General features: G+C 35.8%; 2 protein-coding genes across 3 annotated transcripts in view; one reads left to right on the top strand and one right to left on the bottom strand.

Annotated features, from left to right (window-relative positions):
* The window catches only part of LOC106881798 (regulator of MON1-CCZ1 complex), a 98,355-nt gene extending 78,111 nt beyond the window's left edge, over positions 1-20,244 (bottom strand). For both annotated transcript variants that reach the window (XM_014932308.3, XM_014932309.3), the window contains exons 1-4: positions 20,010-20,244; positions 14,468-14,544; positions 10,307-10,391; positions 8,535-8,597 (exon numbers count right to left, since the gene is read on the bottom strand). In XM_014932308.3, the coding sequence (XP_014787794.1) occupies positions 8,535-8,597; positions 10,307-10,391; positions 14,468-14,544; positions 20,010-20,138 (354 nt within the window). In that variant the 5' untranslated portion in view covers positions 20,139-20,244. The remainder of the gene's footprint in view (positions 1-8,534; positions 8,598-10,306; positions 10,392-14,467; positions 14,545-20,009) is intronic.
* A 56-nt stretch (positions 20,245-20,300) lies between these two features.
* On the top strand, positions 20,301-21,897 carry LOC106881799 (asparaginyl-tRNA synthetase). The gene has a single exon (XM_014932310.3). The coding sequence runs from the start codon at positions 20,301-20,303 to the stop codon at positions 21,801-21,803; it is 1,503 nt and encodes a 500-aa protein (XP_014787796.2). The 3' UTR covers positions 21,804-21,897.
* Positions 21,898-22,560: the final 663 nt, after the last annotated feature.

Below are 22,560 nucleotides of genomic sequence, written 5' to 3'. Positions count from 1 at the left end.
TGTCAAAGCTACTTGAGACATTTGTACTGTGTATGGAGAAGGCATTATAACTGAAAGAACTGCACAGAAATAGTTTACGATGCTACAGGAGGGGAAATTTGATCTCAGATTCTCTGTGTTCCAGCTGACCTGTTCAGTTCAATGATGATTGATTGAACAAGCTCATCTATGAGGTTCGATGCCAATTCATAAAGGAATTGGCCCAGCAGATGGGGTGCTCTCATGATGCCATCACCCATCACCTTCACTCAAGAGGTAAGATCCAAAACTTAGTGCATAGGTATCACATGCTCTAAACAAAAGAGAGAAACTCCAGTACTCCTCTATTGCCACCAGTTTACTTGCCCTTAACACAAGGTTACTTGTGGACACAGAAATTTCTACACTGCATTGTCACTGACAATGAAAAATTGTATCTTTATGATGTCAATATGAAGAAGAAGAAAGAACAGCTGAGTCCTGAAAAGCAAGCAACACCTCAAGCCAATGATCTGCATTTGGTAGGATTGGGAAGAGCTAGTCTGCTACAAAATACTTGAAAAGGGCAATCAGTAAAGAGTTTTACAATCAGCAAACACACCAGCTCAACAATGCAATCCAGCTGAAACAACCTGATTGGCAATATGGCATGCAGTTTCTACACAACTCATCCCCACATTGCTAATTTGACTAAAAATGCTATTCAAGAGCTCATTTGGGAAGTTCTACTACATCCACTGTGTTTTCCTGATATAATGTCTTCAGATTATCATCTTTTACAGTCTCCCTCCACCAATCTGCATGGCATTTTATTCCACAACAAAGTGGAGCTGAAAATGCATCTTGAATTCTAGTCAAGACCAGGTAATTTCTGCCATCAAAGCATTTGACAAGCTAGTGGGACATTGGCAAGAAGTATGAACAATGAAGGAGAATATATTATTGACTGATTTGTTAAAATTGGTGATGAAAAATAAAGATTAAAATAAAAGAGGGGGAAAAAAGAAAATGAACAAATTTATCTGACAACCTTATAATTAGGGCTGATATGTAGGACAGGCAAAACAATGGGAAATATTGATTTTAAAGTATCTGTGTACTCATATACACTCATTCTAAATACATTAAAATGCTTCATAGAATTAATAACTTTTTATTTTTCTTCTTTTTACTGTACCCTCTCTAGTGGAGGTTTATTTCAATAAAAATGTAAGTTAAAATGCATTTTTCTTTCAGCCTTGTATAATGATTTCTTTTGAACTGGCACAAGATTAATTTTTGCAAATCAAAGAGAATAGATAATTTGAACTCAATATTTAAATAGTAATGAGATAAAAGTAAACAGACAAAGGTTATATTATATCTCTCACCCATATTTTATGTAAAATAAAAAGAAAAAAAATATTTTGTTTGATGTTGAATCTTCTAGCTTAGATTTGTCATTTTATGTGAAATTTGACCTTAGTTTGAACATTTCAATTTAACAAAGGAAATTTATAAAATAATTCTTGTGGAAGTTTCACATGCATGCATGTGCGCATGCACATACATACACATACAAACACAACATTATTTTGACGACCACTTTTCCATGCTTGCATGGACTGGATGGAATTTGGAGGCAGATTTTCTACAGCTGTGACCAACCATTAACTTGTTTCAAGATAACATTCCCCACAACCAGACATATTTTTATGAATGACTTGCAAGATGGTGACATTCATTTACAACAATCACATGAAATCAAGGCAAGGAGACAGTAATATATACACATACATATATTTGATGAGCTTCTTTTGGTGTCTGTCTACCAAATCTGCTCAAAAAGGTTTTGGTTGGCTGAGACTATAATAGAAGACACTTGCCCAAGGTACCACACAGTGGGACTGACCCAAGGACAATGAGGTTGGGAAGCAACCTCATACCACTCAGCTATGTCTGCACCTATACACACATGTATATATAGGCACTAAGTAACTCATATGTTTTGATTCAGTACCAAATTGTTAAAATAACATGTTAATAAAACCCAATTGAACCGTTATATATTTGTATCACATTCAAAATATCTTTAATCTGAAGTGACTTAGTATAACCATTTATCAATGTATAAGTTGTAATAGGTATGCATTATCTCTTAACTATAGTTCTTCTTGTGTATTGTCCTGGCACAAGTTTCTAAGCAAGCAATGTATCTCAATAACACAAATCATTTTTCTACCAGCATAACTGGAAATATTAATGTCATCTGTTTTTTATCCTTTCAATATTATCATCATTCTGTATTAAGAATATTGAAAATAATTGCATTGCTGGTTATAAGTTTCAAATAACTAGTTTACTGTACTAAGAGCAATTTATATGGAGTAACTTTATATTAAGGAGTGGAATGTCCAATTTCCTGTAATTCAGACCACCTCATGGTCCCAGCAGACAAAATGGAAAAGGAGCTGCCCTGGAAGATGCCCTAGAACAGCCACTCTGACTGATGAGCGATCTGAATAACAGGAAATTGTATGTTCCACTCCTTAATGTAAAGTTACCCCATGTAAATTGCTCTCATCATTGTATGAAAGCGTGTTTACTGTATTTTCAATGGCAAAAATAGCAAAGAGGTGTCTAAACAACTTGGTGGAATAAATACAACAAAATACCTCTGTTTGACACACCAGTTTATCAGATTGCTTTTTCATACACACACATACACATGCACCCTGCTCCCAACACACATACATGCACTCTGCCCCAACACACATGATGGGCTTCTGAACTGGCCAGTGTGACAACTTGCAAGACCATTGACCCATCAGTGATGACACGGTACGGTGTCGACTGGCTGCCAACAACCTGCATTGTTGTCATCCTGCTCAAGAGCCTGTCCTACCACCTGCCACAACTACAGTGTGTACACAACACTGACATTGGTGGCATCAACAACAGAGGTTGATAGTCTTCTCTGATGAGAGCCGGAACTTGGGTGGCAGAGTGAGAGTGTGGTGTAGGGGAGGTGAACACTACAGAGATACAGGTGTCATGGAGAGAGATGCATAGGGTGGCCAAAGCATCATGCTTTGGGGTGCTATAGGCCTGAATCAGAGAATTGGGCCCCATGTGTTCCAAAATGTTGGTGCAGGCAGAGAGAATGGCATCACAGCGCAGCGTTGACCAGATCCTAAGACCTCACCGTACCACTCTTCGCGCATCACCATAGCCACATGTTCCAGTAGGACAATACTCCATTCCACATGGTCAGGGTCACTATGGACTTCCGACATCAGCACAACATTGGAACCATGCTGTGGCCAGCTCTCAGCCTAGATTTGAATACAGACGAAATCCAGAGACGGCTGAACCAGGTGGTCCCAAGGCTGACAACTCGTGTGTAACTGGAGGCAGCTTTCCTCAAGGTGTGGGCACAGGGGTCAATGGCTTTTGTGAACCACCTAATGCACTCCCATGTACCAATGGTGTATGGCTGTTTTGAATGCTCAGGGAAGGCATACACGGTATTGAACATGTCATGCCCTACAATCTCGATGAGCTGGATCTGCCCACTACCAGAACACGACAACTCAGACTGTGGTCAAAGTGCATCCAAGAAATTGACTTTATCAGAATTATCAAAATTTATCTCTAACATAATGAAATTAAAACATATTTCATAGTCACACACAACTCATGTTTCTTTTGCGGTTCAGTGCATTTTGTGAAATACAGTATGAAGCAAATGCGTGAGAACGTTTTGTAGTCACGTTCTACTACAAAGTAACATGTATTATTCAGATCATTGTTTTCCTTATACATGGTTCTTATTTTACTGCATGTGATGATGACAATCCTTTTAGTAGTCAAGCAAGTTTTGAAAGATTTGTTAACATGTATTCTTTCCAAATATAACACCTTGCATGAGTTGGAGTATTGTGTATATAGAGATAGGAAAGAGAGAAAGACAGATCCTAGTAAGATCATATTTGGAAAACCACAAATTTGGGAGACTATTTCCTTACATTCATATATGCTTGGGATTTTTGAAAACAATATAGTTATGAATAAAAACACATAACGATTAGAATAGTAAAAAAAACAGTATATTCAGATATGTTGTAAAAGGAACAATACCACTGAATGATTAATTTTTTCATTGAAAGGTATTGGGAAGAACTCCAGACAAATTTTGCTTTTTGTTGAAGACTCAACAGCAGAAGATATTAATATATTAATTTTCTTTCACTAGATATCTGAATAAATCTTTAGTTAATGCAAAGCAGTAATTTTTAATGTTTGATTTATATTTCAAGCAAACACCTTTTTATAATATTACTTCATATTTAAAAAAAAAAAAATACCATTCGATAAATTATACAAATTCAAAATTTTATATCTCTGAAGAGCAGAAGAGTTGTCTATAAATGCTTATCAATATAGGATTCCATTATTAGGGCAGCGCTTTTGTGAAACGATCATAAAAATTAAAACTTAATTCAAAATTTTTAATCTGACATTTATTATGATTATATTATATATTTATACTTATACATATTTTCATATATTTTTACATATAGTTTTAATGCAACAATTATTCTACACATGTATATATCTTTCCGATGAATTTTCTAATATTGATTTCCTGATATTAATAATAATATGTTATAAAATATATATATAGATATCTGAATATAAATTGGTCTTTTAATGTTCTGTCCATTAAATATACTTCCACAACTACAACAATCTAATTACTGTACAGATAGATCCTAAGCAGATATAATGAGTCTATAACTCTGAAAAGTAGTAGACTAGCCTTGAACTAATACTGTTTTTATGAGGTTGTTTAAAGTAAGTATTTGATATGATCACTTAGCAAGAAGAATATTAAACAAATTTACAGTAAGTAATAGTGTTTTTTAAAATCTTGTTGAAACCATTTATTGAAATAAGCTACAGAGAAGCATAGTGGGTTGATCAGAAAGTTAGTAAGCCTTACTGAGCAAAAGAACAGTGATACAGGTTCAGAAAAAAAAGTTTTCTTTTAAACAGCTTCATCAGAGGAAGAAAGAGCAACACCCATGACATGTTTTATGAACTCTGAGACTAGTCAAAGGAAGCTATCCTCAGATTGGAGACCTGACCAATGCTTGCAAAAGATTATTCTTTATAAGAGACACCAAAGGTCAGGTGGTGGTGTTAAACCAAGAGATGGATTATGTCTGCCATTAATAATAGAAATGGTTCCTCCAAGAAGCTTCTGACTGTTTTTCATCTGCTAAAGCCCATTGACAATTTGTTGGTTGACCTAAGGTTATTGTAGTAGCTCTTCGTTCAAGGTATCATGCAGTGAAATAAACCTGAAGCTACATACTTGTGAAGCAAATTTCTTAACTACACAACCAAGCTTGTGTTAATACAAATTGCTTTAAACACAAACACAACTTAAATGTACACCCACACAATATGCAATCCTTGCTTTCACTTCATTTATATATATTTCTCTGTAACTTGAGTAAAATGTAATCTCCCATTACATTTCCACCATATTTCTTTCCTCTCTCTCTCCATCTGAGATGGTCATGTATCTCCTTTACTGCAAGATGTCTGTTTCTGTCCCTCTATTCATACTCTAACCCAGTGGTTCACAGCCATTTTTTGCCTAATGACCCCTTTGATTACTATCTTATTCTGGTGGACCCCCATAGTCAATCGATGTTTATAAACTAGTTCAAAATTCCTCTTTTGTTTTTCACATATTAATGAAGATTGAAACATGTAAAATGTTAGAAAAAGAAACCTAGCTGTTTCTTGCAATAAATACATCTAAAGTAAAACTTTTTCATGGACCCTTAATAAATAACTGTGGATCCCCCCCAAAAGTCTTAAATGGAACCTGAGGGGGCATATGGACCCTGGTTGAGAACCACTGCTCTAACCCCTCACCACTTGGCATAAAACCACTTCCCTCAATATTACTCCCCACTCAATCAAGGGGTCTTTGTCTTGCGAGTTACTTGGTGACCTCACTGGTGCTGGTGCCATGTAAAAAGTACCCAGTACACTCTGTAAAGTGTTTGGCATTAGGAAGGACATCCATCTGTAGAAACCATACCATAGCTGACAGCAGAGCTTGGTGCATTTTTTTGATTTCCAGCTCCTATCAAACCATCCAATCCACATGCATGGAAGGAAGATGTTAAATGATGATGACGACGACAATGCTTGCATATTTATTTGCCAGTGTAATCATGTCACTGTAATTACTACTGAAATATATTTCTTTGCTTCGATATTTTTTTATATGTTTAATATTTACATTATTTACATTTGATGGATATTTGTCCTCATCTTGTTTGTTGTTAACACAACGTTTCAGCTGATATACCTTCCAGCCTCCATCAGGTGTCTTGGGGAAATTTCGAACCTGGGTTCTCATTCCTAAGTTATTTTTCTGTTATTATTATTCAGGTCACTGCCTGGAATCGAACTTGGAATCTTGGGCATATGGCATAGTGCTTAAGAGCACGGCTACTAACCCCAAGATTCAGAGTTCGATTCCAGGCAGTGACCTGAATTATAATAACAATAATAATAATAATAATAATAATAATAATAATGATAATAACAACAACAACATCGAAAAATATCTTAGGAATGAGAACCCAGGTTCGAAATTTCCCCAAGACACCTGATGAAGGCTGGAGGGTTATATCAGCTGAAACATTGTGTTAACAACAAACAAGATGAGGACAAATATCCGTCAAATGTAAATAATGTACATAATTCCTCATTTCTTAAATATAGAACTGTATGTTTAATATTGCCAGTTACTGATGAAATCTGTTACCTACGACTTGTAATTGCTTTTATTTTTGTTGGTCCACCAATTTAGACTGAATTCTACATTTTTGCTGTATTTGTATGTGTATTCAAATAAACTGAACTGGTTTGAGAACTCTTAGAATTGCAAAATAAATCTGGAAAATTTTTGTAATCACCATTTTTTTTAAAAAACATCTCTTTGCAGTAACCATTTTCTCTAAAAATAAATTAGCCAAACTAATTGGTGATAGAGTTCATAATATAGAATAGGTTAGTATGTTGTTTAGGTAGGTGAATACAAACATTCTAGACAGGGCCCTTTGTTGGAGAAGAAATAAGGAGAAGCATGTTGGATAGTTGTAAATGAGGTAGAAGAGTGCAACAAAGCAAATGGGCAAGTTTTTTAGTCCCTTTTCTTCAGTTTGAGTTTACTGAATAGTATATGAAGAGATTAGTGATTTGAGCCTATAGAGGGAAGGAGAGAGAGAGAGTGTGGAAAGATCGAAAGACAGGTAATAGACCAGATAATAATATTTTATAAGACAAAATAGGTATTTTGATGTGAGTACAATTGAAAAGATAAGGAGAAACAACACCTAGAAACTAGGAATAGCAATTTTTTGTTATAATTACATGAATTTTGTATAGATATGAAGTTGTTGGTGTGCTTGAAAGCACCCCCTCCACCTCCAACCTAAAGGCTTAGTGCTATATGTGAAATTGCCTTAAGTGGGAATTATAACAAGGTTATAATCATAGTTCAGCAATTGATTACTTTCATATATTATAATATTGAGATTATAAATAACTACCAATGAAAAATACCCATAAATATGCTGTTGACATCATAAGAATTTAGAAACTGAGAAAATGTGAAATAATTCCTTTTTGAAACAGGGAAACCCAAAGCTGAAAAACCCTTTAGTAGAGAATGTTGAATGAGACTCGAACCTGCCAATGAGACTTGAACTTGTCTCTTCTACAACAAGTACATTTGAGTTGCATAGGCAGTCTTCAACATAGCTTCATTGGCTATAAGTTTCATTGTTCCAGAAAGGAATTATTTCACCTATAAATATGTTTTCCATTACAAAAAAAGGAAAGGTTTGAGTTCTTAACAAGCTTTAACAAGTAACCACTACAAGCACCAAACCATTTAAGGCATTATTTACATATTTTCTGGTCAAATATATTGGGCTAAGAACACAATAAGTGATGGGTGGCTGTTTTAAATCCCATCACCAGCAATACAGTATATCCCTAGCAAAGACATTTACTTCTCAATGATGATAGTCTATGATGGGCCAGTGGAAAATAGTAGGAGTACTGTATGGCTAGTGAGTGTTTTGTGAGTGCTGAATCCAAATTTTTCCATAGGCAGACATTTTCCAGTGCAAGTAGGAAAATGTATTTCGACAGATAGGATAAGTTCGAGATCTTTTGTTACAACACAGGCTGTTTTTCAGATGAATGTAATGTAGGCATAGATCTGGAGAAGAAATTACACACTTCAGGTCCACACTGAATCCATCAATATTTTAGGCACTCTATAACTTGATTGAAATGAAATCTGTGAAAATGCCTGCAGCAAATTTCATAGTAATGAACTCTATGTCAGATGTACAGAATCTTGATCATCTGCCTTCCATGCCTGTGCATGTGAGTGAATACATGCACTCACAACATACAACATTAAAAAAAAAAAAAAATCAGACGTTTACAACTAAAATGTAATTAAAACCTACCTTACAGGTCTGTGAATACTCCATATTGTCAGGAACAACATCAGAACTAAAGTTGAGGAATTCCTGCAATTAAAATTATAAGCGATATATATAAAGGAAACAAAAAATCCTAGCAGGTTGAGTGCAACTGTGTAGAGGTTCCCTTGTTGGCTTTTTTAAATATAGTATAAGGGCAAGGTGAGATTCTGTGTGGATGATGAGAACATGAAAGGCAGATACATCAGTGGGTTTTGATTAATCTTTTCTAATCATAAAGACCCACATACTCAACTTTCCAATAGCATTAAGTTAAATCTTGTCCTGAAACTAAAACTTAGGTATGGGTAACAATTTATGCCTCTAGCAGCAATTGAGTTCAGCACTGAAAATCAACAAAATACACATCCACTTTAACAATATTCAGGGAACCTTTAAATGTTTGCTTCATCTGCTAAAATTAGTAGTCAAATCTTGCTTAACTCACACTCTCATGTCTTGTCTTAAAAAAAAGAAAGAAAGAAAGAAAGAAAGGATGCATAGGATAATGTAATGTTCAACATATAAAAATATGAGATGTTCAGGTTTGGAGCATCATTGAACACAGGTCTACTGAATCAGGGATAACACTAGCAGCAACAAATTATATCACTTATTGATAGATATTTATGGCTGGATGAACTTGACCATTCAGACATGAGTGTCTTGGCTATAGACATAATCCAGCATCAGTGACAATACAACAGAGAACATAAAATTTTATTATAGCCATTATAATAAAGCCATGTGGTCAAATGTCCAGCTAATTAATGTTTTTAATGATGTATAAAATTTGCTGTTACACAGTTTATCATTTATATCAGTAGTTCTCAACCATTTTTTGCCTATAGACTCCTTTGGTTTCTATTTTACTCTCCTGGACTTTCATAGCCATTCGATGTATATTAAAAAAAGATCAATGAAATTCTTCTTTACACATGGCACATAACCCCTCATAATTTTTTTACTTTTTGGAATTTGCAGAAAACTTTTGCAAATTTGTATTCTAAACACAGGAAATCATTTGACTATGCAAAAAAAAAAAAATAAATAATTTTAATTTTTCGAAATTTTTTTTCTTAAATCACAGTTTAAAATATGGACAGTCCAAAGTTTTTGCTTAAATCCCAGCAATAGACCATTAAATGTGTTTATGGGGCAAAAGATATTGAAAAACACTAATATGTGAGTGACAAACAAACAAGGACAGTGTGAGGTGGTCATGAGTTGTGCTAAAAATAACAGCTAAATACCCCTTAAATCACACAAAAATATTTTTTGTTTTGGTTTTTGCATAGTCATATTATTTCTTATGTGTAGAACACAAATCCACAAAGATTTTCTACAAATCCCAAAATATTAAAAAAAAAGTTAAGTGGTTATATACTGTGTGTAAAGCAGAATTCCATCAAAAAATCCTCCTGTAATTTTATAATTAAGTATTAATATGAACTGCATAAAAAAATTAAAATATTTTGTTTACTGTACATAAATTTTAACAACAAAATTATACATGGGTCTCCAATGGCCATGTGAACCCTCGTTGAGAACCACTGATTTATATGTTTATTTATATCCTATCAATATCACTACCCACAGCTTTAAATTCGATATAAAGTAGAAACATTAAGATCTGATGCCCTGAAATAATAGCAGCAGAAACAGAACTGCTGCAATATTGTGACCTTGTTCAAGTGTTACTACAGACCTCTGTCACAACTAACTACCAACATCATCAAAAGAAAAATCTTACGTACGACAGACTTGAGAGATCTTTGAACACCAAGTATTCTTCGGTCAGGTGAAAATTTGATAGAAATAACTTCCCCTCTATCTTCCATTCTGAAAAGAATAAGCAACGATAGAAAAATTGAGATGACAATAATAAAGCTTCAAATATATATATATATATATATATATATATATATATATATATATATATATATATATATATAATGGACTTTTAAACATTTTTCAATAAATTCCAATTAGAAAATTTTGTAAATTCAGATGGCAAAGAAAGTGAATGTGTATGTTCAAAGTTAAGATTGGCTTCAAGGTTCCACAGAGTTTAAGTGAAGATTGATTTATTCAATAGTTTTAATTTTATCAGTTTGGAGTAAATGATTTCATGGCTGTTTCATTGCTACTGCTAAGGTAAGTATGATTATGTGCTTTATCAAAGGGTACAACAAAAATTGCTTGTGAATGAATGAGGAAACCACTACGCAGGTGCTCAGCCTGCAAGAAATTGCTGCCAAATCTCCCTCAAATCACATTATATCATCTTAAAAGAACATATTAACTCTTATTTGATGGGGTCGGGGTTTACTTCTTGCGGAGAAATGGGTTGATAAGGTAATCGAGGTAATCAGAGTCTGTGATAAGAATACTTAAGTTAGATTAGTGCTGCAACATGGGTTAGCAACCATTATCTCAGCCTATGCCCCTCAACCGGGGCTATCTGATAAACAGAAAGACTGATTTTATGACACCCTCTTGCAGACTACCTAGTAGACGAATGATAGGGACCTTCTCTTTTTGGCTGGCGACTTCAATGGACATGTTGGACAACATGCAGGGGGATTTCATGGTGTACATGGAGGCTATAGTTTTGGTTCCTGCAATGAGGAGGGAACCAGGCTTCTGGAGTTCTGCGATGCAAATGATCTTATAGTTTGTAATACTAACTTCAGGAAACCTACCAGTCACCTATTCACCTACCGATCTGGTGAACAAACTAGTCAAATTGACTACATCCTCGCCAGGAAACGGGAAAGATGGCTACTTATAAATGCCAAAACCTTCCCAGCTGAAGAATGCACCCCAGAACACAGATTAGTAGTTAGCGACTTCAGGATCAGGGCTAAATGGATGCCCAGAAGATGACCAGCATGCAGAAGAAGGGTCTGGGAGCTTAAGGATCCTGCAAATGGACAGAGATTTAGAGACATACTACTCGAAGCTTTTGATGAAATAGAGGGGGGATACAGCATGACATGATGTGGAAGGCAGCTGGAGGTTTCTATGGGACAACCTGTTGAGGGCTACTGACCAGATCTGTGGATGGTGCAAAGTCCCCTCTCAACCCAAAGTAACATGGTGGTGGAACAATGTAGTTGACAGGGGCATTAGGGAAAAACAACAGGCATGGAAGGACTGGAAGAATGGTGGTAGCAGGGAATTGTATCAGATTGCCAGAAAGGAATCTAGGAGACAGGTTTACTTAGCCAGAGGGGAAGCAGATAAGAAAAAATTTGCCAATGTTCTGTGTCATGAAGATCAAAGACTTGAAATGTTTCATGTTGCAAGATAGTGTGTAAGAGAGAATCGTGATGTCATAGGAGAGAAATGTGCCCGCATGGATGATGGCTCACTTGCATTTAATGAGGCTGCAAAGAGAGAGACTTGGAGATGCCACTATGAAAGGTTGCTAAATGAAGAGAACGAATCGGAGAAACAGAGTCTGCCGAATTTCGACCCAACAGAGGAACCCGGTATCCGAATTGACAGTACCTTGGTAGATAAAGCAATTAAGGGTATGAAGAGAGGGAAAGTCACTTGCCCATCAGGAATCACTCCAGAGATGCTTAAAATATCTGGCAGTGTCGGCTATAGTCTAGTCACCTGTATAGTCAATCAGGTGATACATGAAGGAGTCATACCCAATGACTGGTGTAGCAGAACCATAGTCAACTGCTACAAAAGTAAAGGTATCAAGTTGTTGGATCAGGTAATGAAAGTCATGGAGAGGGTCATAGCCCAAATAATTAGGGAGAGACTCAGTCTAGACGAGATGCAGTTTGGGTTTGTGCCAGAGAAAAGCACCACTGATGCTGTATTTCTGGTAAGACAGCTGCAGGAGAAATACTTAGCCAACAAGTAACAGTGAAAAATTCCAGGTTGGGGTAGGGATCCACCAAGGATCAGTCCTCAACCACCTCTTATTCATCATAGTCCTCCCGGCAATAACAGAGGAATTCAAGACAGGATGTCCCTGGGAGCTTCTCCATGCTGATGATCTTGCTCTAATAGCCGAGTCACTATCAGAATTAGAGGAGAAGTTTCAGGTGTGGAAACAAGGTCTAGAATCGAAGGGCCTTAGAGACAATCTTAGCAAAAACCAAAGTCTTAATAAGTAGGAAGGCAGACAAACCACAAATCCCTTCAGGTAGATGGCCTTGCTCGATCTGTAGAAAAGGCATAGGTAGAAACTCCATAAGATGTATACAGCATAAGCTATGGACTAGTAAGAGGTACAACAATATCAAAGGAAGGATAACTGGGAAGAAGTTTTTGTGTGTGGCAAATGCTTAGGGGCATTAAACACTGAAAATGTGCAGGAAACAGCTTCCATCACATTCCAGGGAGAAAAACTACAAGTAGTTGATAGCTTCCATTACCTCGGTGACCAAGTCAGTAGTGGGGCTGGATGCTCTGAGAGTGTAGCTGCTAGAATAAGAATAGCCTGCACAAAGTTCAGAGAGCTCCTACCTCTGCTGGTGACAAAGGGCCTCTCGCTCAGAGTAAGACTGTATGATGCATGTGTGCTAACAGCTATGCTACATGGCAGTGAAACATGGGCCGTGACTGCTGAGGACATGCAGAAGCTTGCAAGGAATGAAGCTAGTATGCTCCACTAGATGTGTAATGTCAGTGTGCATACACGACAGAGTATAAGCGCCTTGAAAGGAAAGTTGTACATAGGAAGCATATGGTGTACAAGAGATACAACCGTGCTGGTATGGTCATGTGTCGTGTATGGATGAGGACAGCTGTGTGAAAAAGTGTCACACCCTAGCAGTAGAGGGAATCTGTGGAAGAGGAAGACCTGGGATGAGGTAGAGAAGCATGACCTTAAACATTGGGCCTCACCAAGGCGATGACAAGTGACCGAGACCTTTGGAGATATGTTGTGATTGATAAGACCTGGCAAGCCAAGTGAGACTGTATCTGTGGCCTATGCCAGTGCAGCATAACCAGCCCATTTAAGAGTACCCTTCAATCATTGGGCAATAAACTGCACTTGTGAAGACCTGTTGAGGCAAATGAAGTCGTTGTTGTGGCTGATGACTACTGCCTGATTGGCACCCATGCCGATGGCACATAAAAAGCACCATTCGAGCGTGATTGTTGCCAGTGCTGTCTGACTGGCTCCCATGCCGGTGGCACGTAAAAAGTGCCATTTGAGTGTGGTTGGTGCCAGTATCGACTGACTAGCTTCTGTGCCAGTGGCACATAAAAAGCACCCACTATACACTTGGAATGGTTGGCATTAGGAAGGGCATCCAACTGTAGAAACTTTGCCAGATTTGATTGGAGCCCTCAGACAGTCCAACCCATGCCAGCATGGAAAGCGGACGTTAAACGACAATGATGGTGATAGTAACATGCTAATTATAGGCAAATCAGTTCTTGCAACCTCTTTCTGCCAGTAAAAATAAAACACACATTCTATGTCATGAAATGTTGAGAATTCCATTAAGTACCCCACCATCAAAAATGAGTTAACTTAGTTCTTGTGTATCAAGTGCACATGCACAAAACTGAAATACTCAGTTCCCGTACAATAAAGGTTAAACAATGAAGTTCTTTATAAACAAAAAAAAACAAAAAAAAAAACATCTTTCATCACAGTTTAGCTTGATAAGGACTGACATGGAATTAAACAAAAAGTTTGAAATATCAATTTTATATACAGAGTCCAAAATATTACCAGAATTATTATACTGTAGCCATGCAGAAAGTAGTCCATCATTTAAATGGTACCTTTTCTGCCACTGTGTAATATTCATTGACGTACAATTGATTATTTATACCATTTTCCTATTTGTACATGTAAGATGTTTGTATAAGAATTTTTTTTTTATACTCGAAGTCCTATTGTAAAATAAATAAAAATAGTAAACTGAAGTTACCGGAATGTTAGGTTACTTTTCTCATCAGGGCCCTTGACCACCACACCAGTGGTGCCACCAGCTCGGACAGCAAATACCTGAAAGAGAGATTAGACATTCTAATAACAGTAAAGTATCACTAATATTCTCTGCTTGAAAGTAGGGAATATTAGTTAAACTTAATATATTAGTGAGCTGGCAGGATCATTAGCATGCCGGACTAAATGCTTAATGGTATTTCATCAGTCTTTATATTCTGAGTTCAAGTTTTGCCAAAGTCTACTTTGCCTTTCATCCTTTCAGGATCGATAAAATAAGCACTGGGATCGATGCAAACAACTTACCCACTTCCCCAAAATTGTTGGCTTCATGACAAAATTTGAAACCAGTATTCTCTACTTGCTACAAAGGCATCAAAAGAAGATTATAAAAACAAAAGAAACCAGCATGTCATATGTATGAGTGGGGTGCTGAAAAGTTCCTGCCTTTAAGGGTATCATGAAAGGCCTGGTTGGAGGCCCAACCTTCCAAGTTCTTTTACAGGGCTTAGAAAAACTGAAAGACTGCTGCAATAATTGTGTGAATCTGAAAGGGGAATATATTAAATAAAATAATAATTAACTGATCCTCCTGTATTTTCTTTTACCCAAAGCTAGGAACTTTTCAGCACCCACCTCACAATTTTCTAAAAATTATGTAAGTATTCTTCACATCATTGAAAATAATGGAAGAGAAAGGGGATAGATTTTCAAAGGGAATTCTGAAATGACAAAACCCATGCAAATCTCATTCAGCTCAAAGACATTTTCTGTGCATTACCTGCAGGTTAAAGAGAAGTGAACCAAATCTGCTAAAGCATGAATTCTCCCTTTACAATTTCGAACTGTGGCAAGAAAAGATTTGAAAAAAAAACTGGAAAAAAATGCAAAAACAAAACAATCAGGTTCTCAACTACTTTCAGTTTAATCCACCATACTACTTCCTTTGTCAGAGTCGCTAAGCAACAAACCCTCTATATGGTCAATCTGCCTGCTAGAGATAGCAGTCAAATTTTCATTAAAACATCTTGCTATCTTAAAAAGGAAAGAATATATTAGCAAAACTACATTATGTAATGTCTGAAAAAAGACGCGAGGGTCATGACTGGAAAGCCTTCGATCATATTTCTGCTAAGAGTTGATCTGGGGCAAACAATAATCCTACTTTAATTGGTAAAGGAAAGCATCCAAATAGATTACCTTTGTGGTTGGTAGCCACAAATGAATATATTAAAAATTTGTCAGTGAGAAAAGTCAGATCACTACTAGCTTGCAAAAAATAAAACAGGAAATACATTAAAATGTTTAAATCTATTAAAATTATTTTAATCTATTTGAAAAGTAACCACCTGTTTTACCTTTTGCTTTCTTTTTAGTTGCCTCTCACAATGCACAGAAATGCAGTGTACATATTTAAAAAAAACTGAAACAGTAGGTTACCTATAACTCTCAGAGAGAGAGTAACATCTATTGAGTATAGTGGCCACAGTTTGCAGTTACAAGGTCAGCCAGTTTGATAAGACACCAGATTACTGATTTTGTCAACTGGTACCGCCTTATGAATATAACTAATAATTAAATAATCTAAATATATAGATAGCTTAAATCAATATGGTTGTGAAGGAGAATGGTTTATGATATTTGGATGCAGTGGTCTTTCAGTGTTGATAAACTGGCTTGTAAATTAGGCTCAATTTATGGATAACAGAATCTAGTTCATGAAGTGAAAACAAGAATACTTTACTGTGAGAAAGAAACTGCTTGACTGATTACATAATATGAACTAGCACCATCTTTTTCTGCAAGAATATGGACAAGAGAGTAACTGGTAAATGATCATGTTTTAAACTAACTCTGCTAAAGATGTATGTCCAGATCTAGGAGAAACACTTGTTATTTAAGTGTGGTACTAGAGGCTGTTGGAAGGTAATTGGTGGAATAACATCTGGTGGGCTGTATGTTACAATGATAATGACCAAACTAATATTGGTTTCAAATTTTGGCACAAGGCCAGTAATTTTGGGGGAGAGGACAAGTCGATTATATCAGCCCCAGTGTTCAAACTGCTACTTATTTTTTCGACTCCAGAAGGATGAAAGGCAAAGTCGACCACAGTGGAAGTTGAACTTAGAACATAAAGAAGGACAAAATGTTGCTAAGCATTCTGCCTGGCATGCTAATGATTTTATCAGCTCGCCATCTTAATGACAACATTAATATCAGTGTTAGTTCTCATACATTTTAATTAGTCTGGAACATCTGCCTTTACATATATACAGCAGTTGAATAACTAGAACAGCATTTAAGAGAGATCAGATGGAATAAGTACAACTTTTCATTGTGTGATAATGCTATAAAAATAATACAAAGACAATTCATAATTATTGAAAACAAATTAAGTGGGAAGAATGAGATTGTCTTATCACAAAGCTGACTAACATAGTTTCAAGTAGCACCTCTGATCTGCCTGTCTTGAACTTCAAAATCCCAGTTTTTCATTACACCTAACAGAGTTTCTACAATCTCTGATGAGACTATTTGGCAGGAAGATTCCAGCTTGCTCACTTCTGAACTAGCCAAACTGATTGGTTGTCATGTTCACATAGGTGTTTATGCCTTTTATGGTGACACAATTGATTATCCATAAATAGCTTTGCTTTTTATGGCAGGTCATGGTCCTGTGCTGGGAAACCTGAACATGATGGCTCAGAACTCAGGAGTCTCACTATAATACTATATAAAACAGAAAATAGGTGTCAATGTTGATGGCTTTATACAGACTCAGTGAATTAGTTGAGAATCAATAGTCTTGTTAAGTTTGTGCAGTCATTTAACATGTTTTTCCATTCTAGTGAAGGTTAGATGGGCAGGATGTTTTACAACTAGATGCTTTTCCTGTTATTAACCTTTACTAATTTTTCCAATAAGGAGATTTTAATTCCAGAATTCAAAAGCACTGCTGTGATAGATGATTTGTTGGAAACAAACTTAACCACTTGCAGCCCAGTCACAAATAGAGATGTCACGTTTGTAATGTAGCTCACCATCGGTTGTAAACACCCATGAAAATGCACACACACATATACATATATATGAACAGGTGTGGCTATGTGGTAAGAAGCTTGCTTCCCAATCACATGGCACCTTGGACAAGTGTCTTCTACTATAGCCTCAGGCTGACCAAAGCCTTGTGAGTGGATTTGGCAGACATAAAATGAAAGAAGCCCGCTGTATGTGTGTGTGTGTGTGTGTGTGTGTGTGTGTATATCTATATATATATATATATATATATATATATTTGTGTGTGTCTGTGTTTGTCCCTCACCCAACATCATTGCTTGACAACCGATGTTGGTGTTTACGTCCCCATAACTTAGCAGTTCGACAAAAGAGACCAACAGAATAAGTGCTAAGTTTACAAAGAATAAGTCCTGGGGTGGATTTGTTCTGGCCATAGTCAAATGATTGAAACAAGTAATAGAATATACAAACACACACACATACATAACAGGTTTCTTTCAGTTTGCACTGGCCAAATTCCCTCACAAGGTATTTGTCAGCTCAGGGTCACAATAGAAGAAACTCAAGGTATGTGTTAAAGATAAAATGCACGCTAATAGTTTCTCAATGTTAAAGAACATCAATAGCATTGTGAAGATATTAATTAGGCAAAGATATTTTACTCATTTCCTTATAGGTCAACTGTTAAAACAGTGTAATGCTTTTTTTTTTCTTTTGTAATTGATATGATAATGATAACTGCAACAATTGTCATAATCATAATTATGATCAATGTCACTCTTATGCCAATGAGTTTGCACATGGATCGAACCAAAAGATGAAGCTCAGATAGCTTTTGTTTCCAGTTAGATTTAACCACCTGTTTATCTTCAAAGTTTAGTTACTTTTTGCAGTGGTATGGAAACACAGAAGTGGAATATCAGGTAATGATGGGTAAATTAAGTCAGGAATGTAAGTATGGAACCTATTTTTGACATGTTCTAAAATGAGAGTCCCGCTTTTATCATCTAATCATACCAATACTATGTGCCAGAAAGATGCTGAGGGGTTTAAGCAAGTGGCACTTGTAAGAACAGGTGGTAATAACAAACGAGAAAAGCTATATGTTGATCAGTTATCACAAAGCTTCATATTGAGATGAATATTCCTTGGTGTTGCTTGTTAGTATGAAAATGAGCTGGTTTTGGCCTAGCGTTCAGGGCAAAGAAGTATTGTATAATTATTCTGGACTATCATTCTTCTTAGTTTGACAAGAGACCTGTTACATTTGCTAATCTTAAGTCCTTAAGTATAACTCACAGAACAATGTGCTTCCTGAATAACATACATATGTATAACATGGTGTGTAACGCCAAAAACACAAGATTAAAAGACACTAAAATTAGGGATTCAAGGAAAACTAACAGGAAATGTAGTGCGGTTCACAGAAACGGAGGAACAGTAACCAAGAAGGGATTATGGAATTACTGACGTTAACAGTGCATGGGTTTTCCTTTTTGGTTAGCAGCAAATAGTTACAGGACTTAGCTATAGGAAATAGAAATAAAGATCTTCCGTGTAAGTACTCATTCGAGGTTTTAAACACTTGCATCTGCCATGTACCCCTTTCAGACCCTTAAAAACATTGTCAGAGAGTAATTATGTAACATTTTACTGGTTTTGTTGTAACATGGAGTAAAAACGCCGTTATAATATTCAATAGAATGTAATTTCAAATGACTTCATTAGAATTTCCTCATTTGACAGATGTATCTATAGTGCTGAGTACAGTTGACAATACAAAAAATGTCAATAATTAAAAAAGTTTTTTTTCAAAGAATTGTTTTATATCAGTGAAATGATAATAATTACATCCTTTGGGGTTCGATAAAGTAAAAGTATAGAGAAGTCAATTTAATATTTGGTGAAAAGAAAAAAAAATTAAAACATTTTAATCAAACAGGTTATTTTGTATAGTAGTGCATTATCAGCAATGTTTTTGCTTTCAATATAACACAGTCCGACACATATTCTGAACCTGACAATTGTTTTTAATGCGTTGAACATATAAGAGTTTAAATACTTTATTTCTAACGCTCTTATAGTAAGTAACACCTTAACGTTTGTCCCATCCCACCCCCGTTTGAACTCACAACGCCCCCAGGGGTTAACTATCGCTCAATTTGAGAACCACTGCTATAAAGCATCCTAATTGTACTTAGAATTATAATAGAAGACAAAAACATTGTAGAGTCTAATAAATTCTTAAAACTCAATTTAAGTCGCTGCTTTTTCGCTGTTTATATTCTCAAACGAGAAAACAGCCAAAAGCTTCCAGGTATCAAAAAGACTTTTTTTTATCAACTACTGAGACTGGAGAATATAAATATTGTTTCTGAAACTTTAATAAATATTTTAATAGAAAGATCTGATAATAAATAGTTTAATACCAATTTAATGTAAAGGCTATATCGAAAATAAGCAAATGAATTAGCAAAACATTTGTTAGATACTGAACTACGTACCTGTTTGTTAGAATCATCGAAAAATACATTTGTAACCTTACTGACAGGTTCAAACCTTATTGGATTCTTGTTTAGCTGTAAATAATAATTTCCTTCTTCAGCTACTTCTGATGAAGTAGAGTTTGCCATGTTTTTACCGGGTGAAGGAAGAAAATGATATACAAATATTATTCTTTACTGAGAGGCCACTCAGCCATGTACAACCTCCTGACAAGCTGCCATATTTACAAGGGGAAACTACTCTCCTCGCTTAACACTAAGGTAGATAATTAAGCAAAATTATTTGAAAGCATGAAGTCCTGGTCCGCACTCCGTGGCTTTTTACATCCGCATCGAGTAAAAAATCAGTCTTCGAGCAAACCAAATTACTTGTTTACTTGGAACTCTCTCCCTCGTCGAGTTATCTCAACGCACCGATCTTCTATCCAAGAAATTCTTCAAAATACAGCATCTAGCCAAAACAGTCCCAACGTGACTCTAACTGGTTGGATTCGCTCATTACGAAAACATAAGAACTTCGTGTTCCTTCAACTCTCTGACGGATCTATTAGCAACCATATACAAGTAGTATGCAATGCACATGTATATGATGACTGCGAAGCAAAATATGGTAGTAGTGTATTAGTTGAAGGGAAACTTATCTCGAGTCCTTCATCAAATCATGACGTTGAAGTTGAAGCTGGCAAAATTCATGTCCTTGGAGATTGCGATCCTCACCTCTACCCATTCAAAGCAAGGAGAAAACACACGCTTGATTATGTCAGGGATTATCTTCATTTGAGACCACGTACTAATTATTTTAGTGCTGTCCTGAGAATGAGAAATGCTTTGTCAATGGCTATACATGAATATTTCCAAAACAATGGGTACTGTTTTATTCATACACCAATTCTGACACCATCTGACTGCGAAGGAGCTGGTGAAGTATTTCTTGTTGATTCTGTTGCATCTAATAACCAATCTAAATTAGAAACTGTTAAACACAAAAATTTCTTTAACCAAAATACATATTTAACTGTTTCAGGACAACTCCATTTAGAAGCTATTTGTGGGTCTTTTCGTCGTTGTTATAGTTTTGGGCCAACATACCGAGCTGAAAAGTCAACTGGTAAACTTCATTTAGCAGAATTTTATATGGTTGAAGCCGAAATAGCATTTCTGGATAATGGTCTTGATGGACTAATGACTATTCTACAAAGTTTTATTAAATCTACCTTTAAACAGTTACAAGATAAACATATAACAGATATGAATTTTTTTTTTAACCAGATGCCGGAAAAATACAGAAAAATGCTTGAAAATATGATAGACATTGATTTTCAGAAAATATCCTATACAGATGCGATTAATTTATTGATAAAATATAACGAGAAATTCACTTTCCCCATTCGTTGGGGTGACGACTTGAAAAAAGAACACGAAAAGTTTTTGGTGAGTTATTTCGAAAACACACCGGTATTTGTATGCGATTTCCCTCTTGAAATTAAACCTTTCTATGCCCGAGTAAACGAAGATGGACAAACCGTTGCTGCTGTGGATCTCCTTGTTCCAGAAATAGGGGAATTGGTTGGTGGTAGTATGAGGGAAGAAAGGTTACCTATCCTCGAAAAAAGGTTAAAGGAATTATCTTTGGATAAACAATATAGTTGGTATCTTGACTTACGGAGATTCGGTAACACAAAACACGGCGGGTTTGGACTTGGGTTTGAACGATATATGCAATATCTTTTTAATATCTCTTCTATTAAAGACACTATTCCTTTCCCAAGATATTATGGCAATTGTAAGGTATGAAAAAAATCTCTACTCTTTATACAAACGAATTTGTATAAAAACACCTCCCAAAACAACCGAGTTTAAAAATAAATAAAAAATATATTGTTTTCTACCTGTGTCTTATTATTAATTTTATTTCATAGCTGTTTCCAAATATAAAAAATCTATAGTCAATATAAAAAAATCTATAGTTAATATAAAAAATCTATAGTAAAAGAAAACACTCATCTAATTTTAATTCAGCTATTTGTGCAGCTACATCTATCTCCAACATGTTACATTATTTGGCGATCCTTCGGTACAAGAAAGATCGCCTATTTTTTTGCTTATGTTTTAATTATTTTAGGGGAAATTTGGGCCAATACCAAGCTTTTCTTTTTCGTCAATGTTTACAATTTGAAAATAGTGATGTTTTAGTTTCATACCGGAACAGTCGAAGGAGTTTTTTTTTATCGCTTGCATCAAATGTTTACATGCCAACCATTTTATCATCTCAGTTGCAGGGACGTATATTTATTATTTTATTTAATACCTATTTCCATTCATTCATTGAAAAGTGAATATCGAAACCTTTGTATATAATTGCTGGCTTGTCTATACAGGTTGTAGACCTACCTGTCCACACTGACAAATTGCATGTGGGGTAGGGTGTTATTCAGGCCGAATGATTATCCCTTGGCATTGCCACCTGATATGCATTCGCTCACACATACATCACACTTCAATCTAAAAGCAGGAGATTGCTTCAAAATACCTCATAACCAAAAGTGACAGT

Source organism: Octopus bimaculoides, chromosome 4, assembly GCF_046866305.1.
Source record: "Octopus bimaculoides isolate indiv1 chromosome 4, ASM4686630v1, whole genome shotgun sequence".
NCBI classification, from domain to species: Eukaryota; Metazoa; Mollusca; class Cephalopoda; order Octopoda; family Octopodidae; genus Octopus; species Octopus bimaculoides.
Note: the sequence above shows the minus strand (reverse complement) of the source record. Positions and strands in the feature narration are given on the sequence as shown.